This window comes from Sturnira hondurensis, unplaced genomic scaffold (genome assembly GCF_014824575.4).
Source record: "Sturnira hondurensis isolate 20B ecotype Veracruz unplaced genomic scaffold, ASM1482457v3 Scaffold0009244, whole genome shotgun sequence".
Classification (NCBI taxonomy): Eukaryota; Metazoa; Chordata; class Mammalia; order Chiroptera; family Phyllostomidae; genus Sturnira; species Sturnira hondurensis.
Genome location: NW_028081875.1, coordinates 5272767 through 5293736, shown reverse-complemented (window position 1 = coordinate 5293736; position 20970 = coordinate 5272767). Strand labels below are relative to the sequence as shown.

The following is a 20970-nucleotide window of genomic DNA, read 5'->3' as shown; positions in this document are numbered from 1 at the left end:
ACAAGAACTCAGATAAATGGTATTGGGAAGATCCTCTTGGTGGATAGTTAAATCACAAAGAAGGACGGCAGGCGTGCCAGTGACAGGTGTTGCAGTGAGCAGGAACCTATGGCTCTGAAGAATGCCAGGAGCACCCAGGGTTGACTCTACCTGGGAGAGTAGAGAATGACTGTCCAGAGATTTTAGATTCCAAGCCCAGTGCTTTCCAGGAGAAAAGAAGGAAAAGGGTATAGAAGCAGCAATGAGGAGCAAGGAGAACAACCTCCTGGCCTCCAGAAACAGGAACTTGAAGAGATGCAGCCACCATCTGTGGGCTGGTGTCCTCAGGGGGAACCAGGGTCTGCTTGGGACAAGAGGGTGAAGTGTCAGCCTAGGTGGTGCCAGCACAGAGCAGTGCAGGGCTGGAATCCAGGGTAAGAGTGGAGGCTGCTTTGACTATGTTTGTTACTCCCATCCTCATGACTTTTTAAAGTGACTTTCCCACAGCCAGCAGGTTCTGACCTCCCTTCTTCTTGATTTTGGTGTTCTTACATTCTGCAATGTGAGATATGGACTTTGTGGGCCCAGAGAGAATTAGTGCCCTGCCTGACCCTCTGGCTGCTGCCCTCTGACCCCTCTGTGTATTGCAGGTGTTTGGCGTTCATCTGAACAAGTGGCAGCTGGACAAGAAGCTCGGATGTGGGTGCCTTTTTCTGTATGGCGTGTTCCTGTGCTTTTCCATCATGACAGAGTTCAACGTGTTCACTTTCGTGAACTTGCCCATGTGTGGGGAACATTGATCTACCAGGCCTCCTGCCAAGGCTCAGTTCCTTCTTTTCTGTGCAATACAAGACCCGGATGCACACCGAGTCACAGGGGCCCCCAGGGCCGGGGCTTCCATCTCGCCCGCACTGTTCACCAGCCTCCGCACCGCCTGGGTGGCTCAGGCTCCCCCTGCCCCTTCCCTCCTCCACCTCCTCATGTTCTCCCTGCCACCCAGCCCCTCTTGCCCACCCCTTCCTGCCACCTCTATGTGAAGACTTTCACCATCCACCTGAATTTTCAAGCTCCAGAACAGTGACTGAGATTCTAGAACTGGCTGCTAACTGGCCCGAGCCAGACAAAACTTATTACAATCCCTCCTACTTTTTTAAGTTATTGGATGAAAGACTGACATAATTTATGACCTGAGACTGTTAAATAGTTGGTGAGGAGAGGGTACATCGATTATAGGGAGTGTTTGGGATTTTGTTATGTAGTGAGGTGGTTCCTAGGTTACTAGGTTTTGGGAGTTGCTTCACTTTGTGAGGGAGGAGAGGCTCTCCTTTTCACTCCTTTTCTTCCAGAGATGGAGACAGCTCCTCTTGCGCCTCCTTCTGCTGGGCTCTGGGTTAGTGGGTGATCCACAGGTTGTCCCCACTTGTCTTGGGATCAAACCCCATGCATGTTGGAACATGTGTAGATCTTGTGGCTTATTAGAGGAACAAGTGAGCTAGGCCACTGGAAACAGATACATGACATTTCCTACCCAAGGATGCCCCCAGAGTCCTGTAGGTGTTGGCTAGGGGGTACAAGTTTTTCTGAGAAAGAAGACAGCTTCCCACATGTCCATTATGACCTTCACTTTCTCACTAGGTTCTTTCTAGCCTCTCAAGCAATAGTTCTGGCCTGCCTGAGGTCTTTGTCGAGGGGCCCTGGTTAAACATCCACCTGTGATGTGCCAGGCAGTTGGCAGCAGAAGCTTCCCAACCTGTGAGTACCTAAGATGTGCTCTCATGGCTTGACATTTGGGGTGACAGGGAGTGACTCAGAGGCCACCACTGCTTTCTGTGCAGGAGTTACAGACACTGGTTTCTTGGAAAATGGAGAGAAGCACACTTTGCACAGACATCGTCAATAAAGTCCCAATTTGCCACTTGGTACTGAGTACACTGGACCCTGACAGCTGGCTCTTGGGCCAGTGTCCTTCCTCTAGGATGCCACAGCCGAGCTGCCCGGCTCCACCCATCCCCTCCTGGAAGGATGGCAAGGGAAGGAGAAAACAGAACTGACATCTTTGAAACCATAGAATGTGTTAAATGCAGACTCGCTCAAGGGCATAAGTTATTGTGAACGTTGTAGCCAATCACTGCTCAACAGCCCTGCTAGATTTTATATGATGCTGAATTATTATGCAGACTAATTCCACCAGTTGAGACCCACCCATGCTTGTTTCACTTGTATTTATTGAAACTGTGGATTCTTGCCCGCGCTCCCCCTATATTTACTTTAAGCACTGATCACTAATAATCCATTCGGTATGGTTTTCCCTGTCCCTTGTACACATTCTGGTATGAATTGTAAAAAATAACCTGCTACAAATTGGTTGAATGTCTCTGTCAAGAGTGTGAAACAAGGTGAGCATTAGCCAATGGGGCACCTGCCTGATGGAGGACGGGGAGAGGAAAATCACCAATTTGGGCTCTCAGAGCTAAGACACACTTATTGATTCTGTTGCACATTTTGCACTGGTTTATGGCAATTGTTTTCTTGGACAGATAGTGTAAAATAAACTTCTCTGTTCGGTATCCTTCCTTGATCAGTGCACATTACTTTCTCCTTGGATTCTGGAGTGTTGTCTCTTTGAAACTGAGGAGTACGTCTGCAAGGGAAGAAGATTGCAGTCACCAAGAGGCCAGGTATTTGCCCTCTGTTTCTGGGTGGACTCATCTGGGAATCTGGTAAATGTCTGGTGGGTTACAAGCATGAAGTGGTAAATCATGGATCCCCTCTAAATCTTGAATTGTCTTTAGACCTGTTGTCCTATAGAATACATGTGATATGATGTTAGGATTCTTTATTTCAGCTGGACATGGGAGGAAGAGCATGCCAGTACTAATGTCCTTCAGCAGTGCTCAAGGTCACCATCCAGTCTGATTTTGCTAGTTTTCAATTGTGAAAATTAAGACTTCCCCCAAGCCCAGTTCCTTAAAAGAAACAATAACACTTAGTCACAAGAAGTCATGTTCTTGTCCTGCATGACCCTTAAGGAATAATTACCCACATCTCAAAGTGAACTGAGATGAATGAACAAGTCAGGTTTCCACCTGAAAGTCATCATTCATTAATTTATAGAAACTAAAAGAAAAATAGCACCAATATTTATTTAACTGTATTTAAAAATGTATTCCCAGGTGATAGAAAAATACTAGATACTTGGCTTTATTTTGAGTGTTTATGTCTAAAAATGTTTTACTACCTTATCTGTGCATTTTTGTAAATATATTCTGGACATCAGAGAGGAAATTTTCATTATGCTGATTGGTGCTTACAAAGCATAAGGTCCTTTTACATGACATATTTTGTTATATTAGTCTTAATTAGTTTTATTCTAATCAATTTGATCTGAAGTTTGATTTTTTAAAAACCATATTTGCTGTGAAATCTTTAGAAACCAGATCATTTGTGTCAGAGACAAAATTCTGGGAGGAGATAAAAAGTTTCCATGCTCCATGCACAATGACTGGCAGCCTAAGAACTGCGAAAGTTTCCTTTCTGAAATGAACATTTGTCCAATTTGTGTCTTGAATTGTTGAGAATGTGGTTCTAAATGAGCTGGCCATCAGTGGTGCAGAACTGTTGACGTCACTGTTTGTGTGGCTCCCACTGTGCTGGATTCCTTTGGGAGGGATTGAGATGGGTGTGAGATAAGAAGTTTTTGTCAATATCCCAAACCTGTCAGTATCATCAGAAAAACCCTCTCAGTAATTTTCTGAGATGTTCTGGTTTCAGTCAACTATCCAGGCTGTGATCTCATGCAAAAGGGGGGCATCTCTGTGACCCTAAACAAGGGAAGACACACACTGGAGCTTGCACCTCCTCCGGAACACGTCCTAGTTGACCCCATAAGAAGGTACCTCCAGAACATCTTCCTTTTCTGGGAATTGTGTTTTTCAACTTGGTCCAGGGCTGCTGTCCATAAACATGCCCTTCAGGTGGCCTCAGGTACACTGACATACCACAGTGGGATATTTCTAGATGGCTTTTCCCCGTCCCAAAGAAAAGTGCTGACCTGCCTTTTTAGGGAGAGCACACTTTTATAGGTATAAAACTTGTACCTAAAAGAGTGGAGGCTGCTTATTATGTTTTACTAAGTCCGTTGCTTCAAAATTTATTGTTTGCAGTCATAAATTTACATGCTGGGGCCTCTTTCTATCCCAACAGTGCACGCATATTTGAACTCATTTTAAGCACCCAGGCTTCAAAGAAAAGCCTAAGTGTTAAAAAGAAAAGCGGGAAAGGATATAATAATATTGTAAAATCCACGCAGTTTTCAATTGTGGCACATAAAATGAGAATAGCATCCAACTTGCAATAAATATAACCAAATGTAAGCCTTAGAACTTTACCTAATTGTTCATGAAAATATTCAGATTGTTAGAAAAAAACAGAAGTGGGAAATGGGTGATTGTGATGTTGCTCTATGCAAGATTTATTTTCATCCTCTCAAAATAGCATAATTATCACATTAATAGATAATTATCCAAATATTTTGGTGCATTTTCACCAACTATTTTGAAATAGATGGGATATTTCCATGTTGAATTATGAGTAGTCTCATACTAATTAGTGACTCTCATTTATTTTGATATTTTCTATAATAGTTCAACACACACACACACACACACACACACACATCTATCTGACACCAAAGCTCTTGTATGAAAACAGTTCAACGGATCTTTGAAATGTTTCCAAATATCCAGCTGTGTATTATAATACATCTGCAGGAATGGGTTGGATTTAGCCAACTTTTCTCTGATAAATAAAAGTCGACATGTCACCCTGGCCTGTGTGGCTCAGTTGGTTGAAGTGTCCTCCCATAACCAAGGGGTTGTGAGTTTGATCCCGGGTCAGAGCACATACCTAGGTTGGGGGTTCAATCCACTATCCAGGCATGGGTGTGTGCAATCCCCAGGTCCAGACACATATAGGAGGCAACCAATCAATGCTTCTCTCTCTCTCCCTTCCTCTCTCTCTAAAAGCAATGAAAACTGTTCTCAGGGAAGGATTTTTAAAAAAACCCCACATGTCCAATCCATTATTACATCATCATCCAAAGATCTGGGCACCTGCAGAGATGCCAAAAAAGTCAGGAACTAAGGCCCTGGATGAGCAGAGATTAGCAATGCCTGCAAGACATTTATTTCACATTGAACTTTATGCTTAGTTTAAAAACACAGGGCATAATAATAAAACTCTACCAAAATCTTTCAGATAGCTTACTGCAGGACACTTATTTCCTTAATAAAGTATACCCAGTAGTCTGTTAACTGAAGAAGTTTTCATTGAATGTCAATTTAGCAAACACCAAGTTGTAGAGGTTCTAAATATGATGAATAATCATAGTTAATATTCATTTTGTTTTTGGTCTTCATTTTCGTAGCAGATAAGAGAGAAGATTTAAGACTATAATTTTGACATATGTGCCATTTAAAGCATAAATTGAACTATTTACATGAACACATCCACATTTACATGAATCACATTTTTTCTTTACATTACTCCATGTTTATTCAAAGCCGGATTTGGTGATGTCATATCTTCTGACTTGTTGAGACAATTTAATCCAGTGACTGACTCCAGAAAACTGCATACAAAACTCAGAATGAAATGTAACAAAGAATCTCACATTCCTTGAAATGGTTTTTCAGGCACTTATGATCCATGACTGTATGTCAGCTAAAATGAGATGTGTACATGTTTTTGACATAAAATTAACATTTTTAAATTCTTGCTGAAAAAAATATATTCACTTACTTTCGTATCTTTCTTTATGATACATAAGTCAGATGCTTTCTCTCTCTCATATGATTGAGGAAGATGTGCTTATTAAATGCTAGATACTAAGCCTGTGCTCTGCTCAGTCACCATTATGCTAACCACTAATGGGATCAAACCAAATGCCCACTTCTTTATTTTTAGAATTTATTTTGTCTACTGGTTACAGGTTCCTGAAATACTAGTTCCAGAATATCTAAAAATTTACTGCCATATCAAGTGGAATTGTTTCCTCCAGTTGCTTAAAAGTTAAGTATTGTGTTCAACATCATATATAAAAAAATGCACTTACACATTTACTCATCTTTTATGTACAGCTATCTGGGCCCCATCCTTGAGTTTCTGATTCAGTAGGTCTAAGGATAGAGTCAAGAATTTGCATTTCTCACCAACTCCCAGTTGCCAGCAATGCCGAGACCCACTGTGAAGACTACTGTTGTAAATAATGTCCTTTGCCCACCAAGCCACATTTTTCCTGCACCATCCTCCACCAATGTCTTTGGTTTATAGCTTATATAAAGTACACACACACACAGATAGACTGTTTCTGTCACTGTTTTAAAATTCTTTTTTCTTTCTACTTCTACTGAGATCTATGACTGTTGAAAGTAAAAAAGATATATGTTCAATTCTTCATTATCTACATTCTCTGGTATCCTGCATGTCTCCTCCCAGTTGAAAACAACTTTTAAATTAAAACTGAATCAGATCAAAATAAATAAATGGTTTCAGATAAAGATGCAGGAAAGCCAAGATTCTGGATGGAATATTAGCTCAGTAAACATGGGAGCAGACAACCACCAATTTCATTCAAGGTGAAAAAGATTTAGTTCTAAACTACAGTAAGAGGAATTAACAGTGAATATAGGAGAAATTTTCTGCACGTGAACTCCTATTTTCACATGACAACCATATACGTAATAGGGTGCAGCCAAGAGGGGGTCCCCAAATGGGGATTTGTAATGATATCCAGAACTCAGGGTGTCCAAGAAATATTAGAAATATATATATGACGTCCTCACCCCGACAAGTCTGAGCTGGGGGACGGGACACATGGAGCAGGGCCATTGAGAATTGTTTTGAATAGCAACAGTTTTGCAGATAACGGTCATTTAACATATCTATAACCTTTAACTGTTTTCATAGATATGTTAAATAGCTATGGCCACGTTTTGAGTCAGGGGGATGGGAGTGACTTCAACCTGTGATGCAACTGGGAGGCAACTCCTCCGGGTTACAGCACTTGTGTGAGAACTTGGAGACGATTGGCTCCACACCATGCGGCCATGCCTGCCCAGACTTACGATGGCAGCCCAGTAAAGCTGGAAGAATATGGGAATGCTGGCAGGTGTAAGTGACTGTGGGAGGAGTTGGAAATGGGGCTCAGAGGAAAATTGGTGCTGGGATTTGAACCCAGGCATGGCAGCCATGTTGGGGCCTTTTGGGACCACATGGCTTTGGTGAAAGTTGGGACGGTGCAGCTTTAGGGTGCACTCTTTTGCCAGATGGCTTAGGAAGCAGGAGAGACTTTGCCTGGAAAAAAGGGGATGAAAGGATTCTTGCTGGTAGGCAATGAGAAGGTGCCACGTAGTTTTGGGTTAACTGGAGACTGCAGCAGCAACACAGCTGATGGCGCAGGAACTGAGAGGCTGCCTGAACCATGGACTTCAACTTCTTTTCCTGAGATATGATACCGCAAACTGGGCAAAGGGGAAAAGGAAGGACTGTGAGTTTGTGGGTATTCTAAAGGACTTTAGTATCTTTAATGAGGACATTAAGTCATTACTCTAAGTCTGTATAACTTTTTAAATAAACAATCCCTTTCCTTTTCAACAATCTCGGGCACTGAGAGCCATCTTTCCCTGGTGACAGGCAAGGTAAAACTAGTATGGGTGGAGGGACCACCAGAGCACAAGGGTGGGTCCATTCGGTATTAGTGTATTGTTCATCACCACCCCCGGGTCTGTTCTGTAACATATAGAGCTAACTTTCTAATCTAAAAATGTTATTTTGATGCAAATCCATCCGACAAAGATATGGCTCAGAAAGTTGAGCTTTATAGCTCAAGTGCTTCAGACAATTGCACATGCCTGCACCATGGTCTTGCCTCAGAAATAAGAGCAGAACACCCCAGCCATATGTTTTTTTCTGGGACTCAGAAAACTCCATTGACAGGTGGCTGCCCTGGTCAGCTTCCATGTGGAAAATGATTGCTAACCCCAGGTAAGAGTCAGGCATTAGCCTGATTTGTGCCTATTGCTGGACCCTAATATGGCTTGGGCTCTTGGCTTATCCACAAGAACCTCAGGGGACACAATGTGGTAAAAAATGACATGGCAAAAGCCACATTTTTATATCCACTAAAAGTTTTGCTTAGAGTCATAAGTGGAATAAGATATTGGTTTGCATAATCCAGTGGGCATTCAGGAAGACGGGAGGAAGGGAAATTCTTTTTTTCCAGAAATAAAATATCGTATGCTTGGCCTGTGCCAGTGTAGGGGTGGTCAGCCCAAAGGCAATGCTATGTTATACATCCCTCCCTAAGTCTCTCTTCCTGAGGTCGTATCTCCAACCAAGAAACATGCTCTCAGGTGGCAGTGCTAATGGGAGCCCCACTATATCATGGTACAATGGATACAAGGTATTTTTTCCTATTCCCAAGACCCCTCAGGGTTAGAGGCAGCCACTTTATGCTTCTAGGCAGAATTTAATCTGTTACCTAACTGCTAACTAAGGAACTATCTTAGGAGGAAAAACTAGAACTTTGAATAGACGAGATTCATACCAAGAAATTCACTCCTCTATTACAAACAAAGCAAATTTGCTATAAATGAAGTAATTCTGTTATAGATGAGGCCAATCAATTAATTGGAGGCATTGATTCTGAATGTGCCTTGCTTGGATGAACATAGTAACAGAACTGTATCACTCTGAAAGGAATCTATAACAATTTCAAATTTTAACTCCATTTTAGTATTTGTCTCAGAAAGGACCTATGCCTTTAACATGGGTTGGCTGGCTAAACAGAAAGTATCACAATTTATACAATGAAGTCTGCAACAAGAAAGCCTTTTAGAATCAGTGGTAAGCTTTCCTCTGCACCCCATCAGGAAAATCAATGTCATGCTTCACAGTTTCTTCTGACAGTTAAAGTCGTGATGTAGTGCTCTGGAAAGTAAAGAGATCCCATCTCAAATTCGGCCCCACCCTCAATAATCCTGATTTATATTATCTGTTTATCTTTTGGGCTGCCCAGATGTCTCTACCATGGTTCAGAGCCATGGCTCCTGGGAAGACCATTTGGGATATTTCATTGTGCAGATCCAAAAAGAAATACAGAGTGCCCTGTGGGTGTTTGCTACTAAAATATGTGGATGGGCCTTGAACTGACAGCTTGGACGAGAAAGAGAGACTTCTGGAATTTCTATAGAATAGCATTGTCAGGTAGAACTTTCTGCAATGTTGGTGATGTCCTCCTGCATCTATACTGTCCCACAGAGCAGCCATGAGGAACACATGGCTATTGAGTACTTGAAAAAGGCTCAAGTACCTAGGAATAAAATTGTTAGTCTCCTGCCATGTCTGGTGTGGCTCAGTTGGTTGGAGCATCATCACATAAACTGAAAGGTTGCAAGTTTGTTTCCAGGTTAGGGCACATACCTAGATTGTGGGTTCAGCTCGCCCACCCACCCCCGCCACAGTTGGGGCACATATGGGAAGTTTCCAAACATTTCTCTCACACTCATGTTTCTCTCTCTCTCTCTCTCTTTTCCACTCTCTCTTCCTCTCCTTCTGTAATCAAAAAAGAAAAAACATTTTAGTCTTGTAGAACTGTAATAAAATTAAACTTACATTTAAAGAGCAACCTGCAGCTACAACACTGGACAGAGCAGGTGGAGAATATTAAAGGTCAACCTGGCTGACAAAGATAGTAGCATTTCTTCTGTAGTGTAGAGAGGATGCCCCTTTGCTTTGACCTAGGTCATGAGGCCGCTGCCCTGAAAGTGGAGGCATACCGTAGAGCAGCTGTGCTCACAGATGCTCCCTGACCCACAGCAGCAGCATGACCTGGGAGCTGGGTAGAAATGCAGGCTCTCAGGCTACAGGTGATATGTACAAACATTCAAGCTTGAGAAGCTCTGTGAGTAGGGATATCTGCTCTGCTCTCCAGAGGACGCCATTTTCCAGGAGGTCACTTGGTATTGTCACTGGTATGAGTGTGTATTTGAGGAATTGCCAAATGAGGCAGGCACAGCTTATGGGCAGGAACACATTTGAAATTAGGGATGGGTTAGTGGATTTGGAGGACAGAACAGTCATATTTTAGTTCCAATAAGCCCTCATTTGGGTGAGGTTAAAGGAGTAACCACAGAGAATTCAAGTAAAGGGACAAGATTTAACTCAGGGTGTGTCTCAACTAACTCAAATTCATCCCGTATCAGATATGCTACAATAGCTTAGAAAGCTTTACTAGTACTGGAAATTCCTATGTTTTTCTGATAAACTAAGCTGATCTGTCTCATATTCATATTGAATTGGGAACTGATTCTACAGTTTTCCTTAAAAAGCCCCACAGATTTTGCCTCACTTGCAAGAAATGAACTGTCTCCTTTGAGGCTATTTTAAAAATAGCTATTTTTAAATTAAAAAATAGCTCAACCAAGAAAATCATTGCATTTAGCAAAGGGAGGCAGAAAACAGAAAAAGGAGGGGAAGGGTTTATATAACGGCAATTCTTGTAGTAAGAGTGGGGACACTGACTACAGTTTAAATGTCCTCCCAGTCCCACTGGGAGGACATTTAAACTGTGATTTCTGAAAGTGATAATCAGGACCCAGCTGGATGGCAGTAAAGTTAGAAGACAGACGGCAGCACAGCCAGGAATTTGAGCAGCAAATGACTCGGTCCACAGGATAATTTCTTCACCCAGGGGAGCACCAACAGTCTTATGTTGTGTTGGTGGTGTTGCGTAATCATCTCAGTCATCTTGGTGTGAATGAGAATGAAAATTGGTCTTTCTGCAGCTTGTGGAAGTAATTTAATCACAGCTCTCTACACGCCAAATTCTGGACACTTAGCACCAACAGCCCCTGAACTTTCCATAGGGTTGACTTTTCCTTCCCTAGGGACGTGCTGTCTCAGTATTCCTTCCCCTTTTAGCACCCCCAATCCAAATACAAAACAGCATATTGGTTTGTTTTGAGAACTGGTTTTAAATACCTCTTTCACAGCTGTTCAGGCCATTCCAAGTACCTTAGAAATTGTACTCCATTATTCAGTATTAACGTTCATCTACTGCTCTTCTTATATTGATACAAAAGCTATTTTAAAGCAATCATTACAGAATTTAATTTGCAAATAAGCACAAGACAAAAACAAATGGGATATTTTATTCTAGCATCTTACATGCTTCTACCCACATATAAGAACAAAGCAGCATGGAGATTTGTTCAGGACCAGTAAGGGCTGGGCCCAAGAAAACACACTATTAACACTTTGACAAACAACTTCTTACATTCTACTCCCAAACCAAGGATACAGGTAAAAGTAAAAAAGAAAATGTGTTGAAGTATATATTCAAAATGTTTTTTCTGAATGACTTTCATGCAAAAATAAGATAAGACAATAAATATAAGTTTAAGACTATTTAAGTCACTAACATGGAAAACAGCAAGATGGCGAAGCTGGTTCAGAGCACTTTGAGGACCTGGGTATTTAGAGTACTGGGTATAAGGCTGGTTAACGAATTTCGGGGCAACCAAACCACAACATACAATGATCTTTTCTACCTGACAGAAGTTATTTGCCTGTTTCAGACAAGACCCACAGGTTAACATTCTAAGACCTGAATAATAGTAAGTCAGACAGAAGTACACACCCCATTGATTACTCAGTAATCCTTGAATGGACCTGTGCAACAATGTCAAGGTATGACATTGAAATGACAATTAACCTTAACCCTAAACCCTCTCTTGGCCTTGCTTTCAATTATGTGATGCTGCTATTACTTTTAATCTAAATCATTTATTATTTATGCATGTTTACAAGTTCTCAGTGAAGCAGGCCTGACATTCTTCCAGTTTCCTGGAATTTTCATTAAAAGCATTGCCTTTCCCTTCCTGAAATGCCTTCTTTTGAAGTTCCCCTCAATATAGTATAAGATATTAATTTAAAGGAACTTAATGAAAGTAGGTGGGTTCCTTTCATTTGCCAACACGCCTTTTTTCCTGCTTCATGGCACCCACACTTCATTCAAAGCTGAAAAAAACAAAGCAGGGAAAATGGAGCTGAGCATGTGTTCCAGACATATCAGGATGAAGCAGGAATGTTCCACTAGGTTCAATCAAAATTTATGTTTCATTTTTTAGATAAATTAAAGTTCTCTGATGTTTCTCACTTTAATGCAATACACGCATGAGACAGTAAAATAGGAATGCTTATGTGACATAGCCTCAATTTCTACCTTGGGAGATTCCATAGTTTAAAAAAGAAAAAAGGAATTAAAGAATTATGAAGGCAAAAGTTCATTCTCAAATACTATTTTCCCTTCAATGAGTTTTGTCACCTTAAAACAAGATGAAACAAGAGACAAATTTTGGTTATCATTTTGAAAGAGAACTGATTTTTTCATACTTGTATTTATATAATTTCTCTGTTTCACCATATAGAGCACTAATTTTGTTTAACACTCTTTTTCTATTTGCATATATTAATTAGGAGTTTAAGAGAGGTAAGAGCATTTGTTATTCCATTTCTCACTAATTTAAATATTTTTATACCAGTTTTTCTGTATCTGAAGAAGTTGTGGCTTTTGGTAAACCTAGTAAATTTTCACAGCTGTCATTCAAAGAATAATAGCAAGATTTGCTGTATTTTACTTTTCTAATTTTCTTTTAATTAATTTTCATAATTGTTGTGGATTGAATGAGTCTTCCCCTAAAAATACGTTCAAGTTCTGTCCCTTGTTACCTATGAATTTGACCCTATTTGGAAATAGAGCCTTGGCAGATATAATCACATTAAGATGAGATCATACTGGATTCAGGTGGGCTCTGATCCAAAAACTGATGTCGTAAGGAGAGGAAAATGTGGATACAGATACACGAGGAGAATGCCATATGACCATAGACGCAAAGATTGGAGATGTGCTGCCACCAGTCAAAGATGGCCAAGAAGCTAGGAGGGAGTCTTGGAACAGAGTATAGTTTGAACCTCCAAGAAGGAAACAATCCTGATTGGTTTGGGACTTCTGGTCTTTAGAAATGTGAGAGAATAAATCTGTGTTGTTTTAAGTCCCCATGTGGTAATTTGTTATGGCTACCCTGGGAAACTAATCCAATGATGATTCAGATAACTACACTGAAATAATATCACATTTATCAACACATCAGTTCTCTTTTATTGGACCTTAACTGTTTATAGGAAAGGCTCATAACTCTTAGTAAACAAGGGGAAATTGCACACTGTTTAAGCCTTCTGTGACCCTTTCTGGGTGGAGCCATAGTGCAAACAGGACAAGTAGGACACTCCAGGCTTGCCACTTCTGAAACAGCATTTCTATGGGAGAGCCATTCCAGGCAGTACCGGGAAAGGCAGTGCCACAAAACTGCTGCCCAGAACCTACACACAAACCCTTCCAAAGCCCCCAAGATGGGACTAGAAATCTCTGTGATTCTGCCAGAGGTGGGGTTTGATCATAGGTTTGTGGGATGAGGCTTAGACCGGGATTGAGATGGTCACTGTCTAACGAGGATAGAGCACCTAAGAGAGACCCAGACTTCTGCAACTTCTCCAGTTTGCTCTTATGTCGTGGTGGAGGGAGACTGAGAGTCCAAGCCAAGGGGTGGGCAGAAGAATAGGTGAGGGCTCTTGCTATAAATCATCAGCTCCAACAGGGACAAGCCAAATCTCTTTTGGAAGAGGCAGAAGATGGACTCAGGATTGTACAGTAGCAGACATTCCCAAGGTGTACGGGGGATAATCATAGCCCTAGCCTTTTGACATCTAGAAGACCAGTAAGGGCACAGAGCATGTGGACGCTGAAGTGTACATTGGCCACTTCTCATTCTGCTATGTACCAAATGTCCACCCAAAGGGCTTCTAGCTTGGGAACACCATCATCCTCAGCAATAATTTGCTGCATGAGCCATGTTTTTGGATATCAGCAAAAGAAGAGCCAGTAGATGGGATTCTCCCAAACATGGCAGACCTGCCCTCTTGGGAGAGCAGTGGAGGAAACTAAGTGTTAGTCAACTTGGGTCTCTCCCATCACTGACCCAGTCCACAGCCTGGGGAATCAATTCTGGGAGATGTCTGGCCCAGGGTTTGCATTACTTATTTACTCTTGCATCTGCTCACATGCCCTTTCTTTCTCTGCTTTTCTTCAATGGCCCATACAGGTCTCTGCTGCCACCCTGGGGTGTGTGATAATTCTATGGGAGCAGTCTTAGGTTCATGTGCCTCAATCCCTCAGAGCTATTTCTTCTGATCTCACATTGTGTCGGGTAGGGAGGACTCTGAAGCCTACCCACTTTGCTGGAGAGGAAATGCAGAGTACCTTCTACCCTAAGATCTTCATCCTATATAGTAGGGAATCCATAATTCCTCATCATAAGACAAACTTACCAAGGCCATTTACACCTTTCCTTCAGAGGGCTTAAACTTACACAATGCCTGGGCAAAACCATCATAGGTTGGTTTTTCATTCTTTCATACTCAAATAAGTAACATCATTTTTAAGTTTAGGATGCATCTCATACCAACTACAAAGTACACTGGAGTATAAGAATTATAAGATGTGCCTACCAACCGGCACTAGGTGCATTCCAGAAGTATCAGACAATTAGAGTTCATATAGTAAGCTGTCCTTATTATTTCCAACCTTTACTTAATACTCTGGAAACACATGGACCTAATAGAAATAATCCATAATATAGTAGAATATTCTCAATCATTTCCATTCACTGGAAAAGTGATGTCATAGTTTGCTTAAGAACAGAACACACAGTTACCTGATGTTACCTCCTCGGGCCACCAGTAAGCACTGTAAGAGCCCGTTTCCCTGCATTGTATGTCAAGGATCTCCAAGTCCTTCTGTCTTCAGGGGTCCTCCTTTCCTTTAATATCCAAATAATATGTCTGTAGAAGTAGAGTTCCAAATGGCAGACTAATCACATACATTTACTCCCTACCCACCTAAAGTCCCATTAAATGAAAGTAAAGGACTACAAGAGGAATTAAATCTGTAACAACAATGAAATCTGTATAATACTCATCAGAACTTTGAGATTACAGTAAAGTTAATGAAGAAAAAAGCAGATAAGAGAACACTGATGAATAAAAACAAAGCAATGGATGAAAGAGCCAACCCCCAACATAGTCCTGTGACTTTTACAACTTGGAGACAAGTATTGAACCTAAAGTGTCTCGGTTAGTCAAAATATTAGTCAAGCATGAATGCAAAATAAATGTTTTCAGACATACCCACAGCAAAAGCCTCCCAGAGTGCTTCCTGAGATAAAATGAGGAAGTAAACAGAAGAAGACCTGAGATCTAGAAAACAATTGATCTACCCCAGAAGTAAAAGAAAAAGAGCCTCAGGAATCTAGTTCCTAACAGATGCAGCGAATAAGCCATTCCGATGGAAGCAGAAATCTAGAAGCCTCTGGAAGCAAGCACAGTTTTCAGAGAACATGAAACCCTTCAATTACAGTAGCTCCTCGCAGCAGCTACTATAATTGAAGGGCTGGACATTTGTGAAGATGTAATGGTAAGTGTTTTCTGTTGATGACATAAACAAGAAAAAATTTTAAAAAGAAGATAGGAAGGAAGGAAGGGGCAATTAGAAACCTTGGAATGGAAGGGGCTATTGAAGAAAATAAGGGTTCAAATATAAAGTAAGGTGAAATGTAACATGATCATGAATTTGAGGAATGGAAGGGGACAGGAAAAGCATTCATCTGACTTTGATTCTGGAAACATTTTTCTTTAAATGTCACAGAAAAAAATAATCTTAGCCAGTTACTAGGCTGTACAGTGAACTCTGGTTATCATGATATCAGTTTGGTTTATTGATGTTCAGTCTTTAGAATCAATCTATAAACAAGGCCTAGAAAACTGAATTGTGATTACAGTGCAGAATGCACATGTAAAAGTAAATATGTAGTTGATAAAGATGACAGAGGACCCATGAGAGGCAACCATACACTGATATTTCTCTCCCTCTCTCCTTCCCTTTCCCTCTAAATATAAATAGATAAAATCTTTTTAAAAAAAAGGACAGAGGGAAAAGCTCTCTCACAGAGTCAGCCAGAAAACGCTTGTCCTCATTACAGCCTCTCCTCTCCTGTATTTATTGAGGTATAGTTTCAGCTGTTCTTGACTTGTGCAGTCCCACCCCCATACTTTCAGCCTTGCCATTCCCTTTGTTATTTTTCAGTCCAGCTGAGCCTACCCTTCAGGCTCCAGCTCATGTCTCAATTTCCCCTCCATGCTCCAAGATCCTTTGACAGCCCCACCCTACAGTAATCTTACTGTACATTTAGTTTAGCTTTATAAACTAAAACTGACCAGATAAATGCTATAAAGAACATTCTCTTAATGCTGCTTATAAAATAAAAACACAGGCAAAATGTGCTAGCAAAAAGAAATTTCAACTGCTAGCTTAGAAAGTTTTCTAAAAGCAAGGAATCTATCCTTGAATTAATATTTTTTTATTATTTTGACTTTCGGAGAAAAAGCCACACATATCCTTCTTTATGTCTTGGCCACTTAAACTGGGGACTTCCCCTTTCCTCACTGAGAAGAAGGGAGGAGTGAGCTCCATTCCCTGTGAGCACCTTGCTACCTGGATATGGAATCAGTGGTTCTCATCCAGGTCTGAGTGCTGGCATCACCTGGGGTGCTTTTGAAAGTCCTGATGGCAGGTCTTTAAAAGACCCTATACCAGGAACCAGTGGACCCACACACAAAGGAAGCAGTAGAAGTCCTTTACCCACAGAAATCATCCATAACAGCCTGGTTACAAGTGTTAGAGAATACTAGGACAGCACAAAGGCTGCTTCAGTGAGAAGTCATTATTGAGGCCCCAGAGACCAATGGCCCTCGGGCATTCCTTCTTCCAGACCCCAGAGCCAAGCAGGAGTGATCAGCAGTGTTCTCCAGGGTCTGGATCATACTCTCCCACATTATGGTAGGCAGAATCCCAAATGGGAGGCCAAATGCCCTGTGATCTCTGCCCCTGGAATTATACCCTATAATCTCCTCTCCAGTTTGGGCAATATTCTATTGCTTCTAGGCAGTAGATTATGGCAAATATAAGGTGTCACTCCTGTGAATATATAGTGACACATATAAAAACACCGATTACTAGAATGCATTACAGTGAGAGACACTCTTTGATGGTTTAGAAGTAGACTACCCTGTTGTGAACAGCCTGTGGAGAGGGCCACGTGCCAGGGAGACACAGGCAGTCTCTAGGAACTAGAAGACTGAATATGCAAATAGACAATGGCCAGACCTTATGTAGCAATAAAAATCTGACCCACATTCTGCAGTGACCAGCCCAGGAAACCAACCCATTATTTACATTAACTAGCTTATGAAGCCAGTGCTATTTACAAATCAGAATTGTAGGAATTCAGACCACTATCTATAGCAATTGGTCCAGGGAGCCAAATAATCTTTGTAATAATTGGTTCCAAATGACCAGAACTTGATTAGTAACTCAGAGCTTCCTCATTTTGTCCCTCTTTCCAACTTGAGACCAACTGGAGAAAGCCAAAAATATTTCCCTAACCAGTCACATAGAATGCTGGCTGCTAGCTAGACCGCCTCCAGCTTCCCCAGACCAATAGCCTCCAATCAGGGCACAAGTGAACTAAAGCCTCCCCTTTTCCACTGTAAATCTTTCCCACTCCTCTGCCTGCCTTTGAGTCTCTGCCAAATGCAAATGATGGTGGCTGACTCTTTTGTTCTAGCAAACTCTGAATCAATGGCTTTTGTTTATTCTCATCTGGTTGGTCTTTATTTCCATAGAGCCAAGAGCCTTGGTCACAAAGCTGTAAGGAAGTGAAATCTGCATGAGAGTTCTGAGGTCTTGGCTGAGGCCAAAACCCTGGCAAACACCTGGAAGCCTTGTGAGAGCCTGAGGCAGGGAACCCCAACTAAACTGTAACCAGACTCTTGACCCATGGAAACCGTGAGCTAATAAATACATGCTGTTTTTTAAGCCACTACATGTATGTTAATTTGTTATGTGGTAAGAGAAAACATACACTTAAACTCATGTGGAGCAACGTAGATGGGAGCTAACCTTTGACCCTTTCTCAATACTTATGTCAGTTAAATAGTCAGTACCTTCAGAGTACTGCAAGCTCTCAGGCCAAAATACAACATGTCTGAGAAGAACAACTGCCCAAAAAGGCAGCAAATGTAAACCATCTTCTGAAACAGAATCACTGGAATGGCCACATCAGACATCTCAAATACGTATGACAAAAGTATTAAGAATATAGGGGAAGAAATTAGCAACATATAAAAAGAATCAGAAATCACATAAAAAGAAAATAAATAAAAATACTAGATATGAAAAAATATTTGAATATAGAAAATGATAGATAGTATAAAGAACAGATTAATACAGCCAAAGAACCAATGGGAAGATGTAATCTTGAACCTCTCCAAGAAGGCAGCTGAGAGAATTTGAGGTGGAAGGTTGATAAGTTAAAAGGCATGAAAGAAAAAGTTCTAAAATTCCCTAGAATTAAAAAAGATGAAAGTCTAGAGATGAAAGGGCATATAGAGTGCCTCACTGTGGATTAAACAAACAAACATTGATTTAGGCTAAAGACTTATCAATGGCTAAATTCAACTAAAGTATAATCTAAATTGTAACCAAATGTAATGCAGGAAGTACATACTAAAAAAGTATGTCTGGAGACTTCTGGCCAAGATGGAGGTGTAGGTGGAAACACTGTGCCTCCTCGCACAACCAAGTTTAAAGACAACAAAGTTTTAGTAACAAAAAAGCAGCCAAAACACAGAAAATTGAACTGTATGGAAGTCCAACAACAAGGAACCATTCAACCAGACAGGTAAGAGGGGCAGAGTCAGCAGCAGAGTGGGGTCAGGCAGGAAAGATCAGCCAGATCAACCCAGGAGCGCAAGCCACGGTTGGTGGATATCAGGCATAGGGTGGCAACAGACAGACCCAGTGAGGGCACAGGGTGGCTGGCTGTCCATGGTCACACATTTACAGTGAGATAAACCAAGCAAACGAGCAAACAGTGAGACAGACCGCTCAGGCTAGGGCCCCAGTGACAGGAATTAGAGCCTGAAAGCACCAATTGGAAAGACTTTCGGTGTCAAGGTGCCAGGAGAGTTCAATGGAGAGACCCACGGAGTCCTGGAGGGTACATGAGCCCACACACCTGGGAACCAGCACCAGAAGGGCCCAATTTGCTTGTGGGAAGCAGCAGAGGGGACAGAAACCTGAGAGAGAGTGGAACAGATACCATCGCCCCTCTCTGACCCCGCCCCCACATACAGAGTCACAACCCAACGAACTGGGTGGCCCAGCGCTGGTGAACACCTAAGGCTCAGCCCCTCATATGTAACAGGTGCGAACAGACCAAAACATTATGCCCCAAGAACAGCTCAAAATCCCAGAACCAATAATTCTAAGCGAACAAGAGATAGCCAAACTTTCAGATGCACAGTTCAAAATACTGGTGATCAGGATGCTCACAGAACTGGTTGATTTTAGTCACAAATTAGAGGAACCGATGAAGGCTAAACTAACTGAAATGAAGGGAAATGCACAGGAAACCAATAGTGATGGAAAGAAAACTGGGACTCAATCAATGGAGTGGACCAGAAGGAAGAAAAAAATGACCAAACAGAAAAGAATAAAGGAACAAGAATTTAAAAAAAATGAGGAGAGGCTTAGGAACCTCCAGGACATCTTTAAACGCTCCAACATCCGAATTATAGGGGTACCAGAAAAGGAAAAGAAACAGCCAGGAGTGGAAAACATATTTCAACAAATAATAAAGGAGAACTTCCCCAATATGGTCAAGGAAATAGACTTCCAGGAAATCCAGGAAGCTCAGAGAGTCCCAAAAAAGTAGGACCCAAGAAGGAACACACCAAGGCACATCATAATTGCACTGCCCAAGATGAAAATGAAGGAGAGAATCCTAGAAGTAGCAAGAGATAAAGGGACAGTCACCTACAAAGGGGCTCCCATCAGACTTTCAGCTGATTTCTCAAAAGAGACCTTACAGGCAAGAAGGGGCTGGAAAGAAGTATTCCAAGTCATGAAATCCAAAGACCTACAGCCAAGATTGCTCTATCCAGCAAAGTTTTCATTTAGAATGGAAGGGCAGATAAAGTGCTTCCTAGATAAAGTCAAGTTCAAGGAGTTCATTATCATCAAGCTCTTATTATATGAAATGTTAAAGGGACTTATCTAAGAAAAAGAAGATAAAAATATGAACAGTGAAAGGACAGCAAACTCACAGTTATTAACAAGCAGACCTAAAACAAAAGCAAACCAAGAGGACAGCTAGATCAGGAGTGGAACCATAGAAATGAAGAACACATGGAGGGTTAGCAACAGGGGAGTGGGAGGAGGAGAAGGGGGGAGAAGGTACAGAAAATAAGTAGCATAGATGGTAGGTAGAAAATACATAAGGGGGAGGGCAAGAATAGTAGGGGAAATATAGAATCTAAAGAACTTGAGACACGTGGACATATACTAAAGGGGGAGGGGAATGGTGGGGGAGGGGGTGTGCAGGGTGGAGGGGAATGAAGGGGTGGAATAGGACAACTGTAATGACATAATCAATAAAATATATTAACAAAACAAAACAAAAACCAACAACAACAAAAAAAGTATCTCTGGTTGGTCCCACCTTCATAGTTTAGAGGAGGCATGCTCTTCTCTCCTCTATCCTTGTAGAGTCTCTGACTGGGCCTGAAAATTAAGTTGACATAAGACAAACAACAGGAGAAAAGCATACATATTTTATTTTTATTTACATGTACCTAAGAGCCTTCACAGGAAGATGAAGACCCAAAAAACATTTAGGCCTAAGTGTTGATATACTAGGTTTCCCAGAAGTATAGTAATTATGGGAAAGTAACTATATGAGGAGGCAAAAGGAAGAT

At 41.4% G+C, this 20970-nt stretch overlaps 1 protein-coding gene across 1 annotated transcript in view; it reads left to right on the top strand.

Annotated features, from left to right (window-relative positions):
- Positions 1-2546, top strand: part of SLC24A3 (solute carrier family 24 member 3) — a 598815-nt gene extending 596269 nt beyond the window's left edge. The window contains exon 17 of the mRNA XM_037057030.1: positions 630-2546. Within this exon, the coding sequence (XP_036912925.1) occupies positions 630-779 (150 nt within the window). The 3' untranslated portion in view covers positions 780-2546. The remainder of the gene's footprint in view (positions 1-629) is intronic.
- Positions 2547-20970: the final 18424 nt, after the last annotated feature.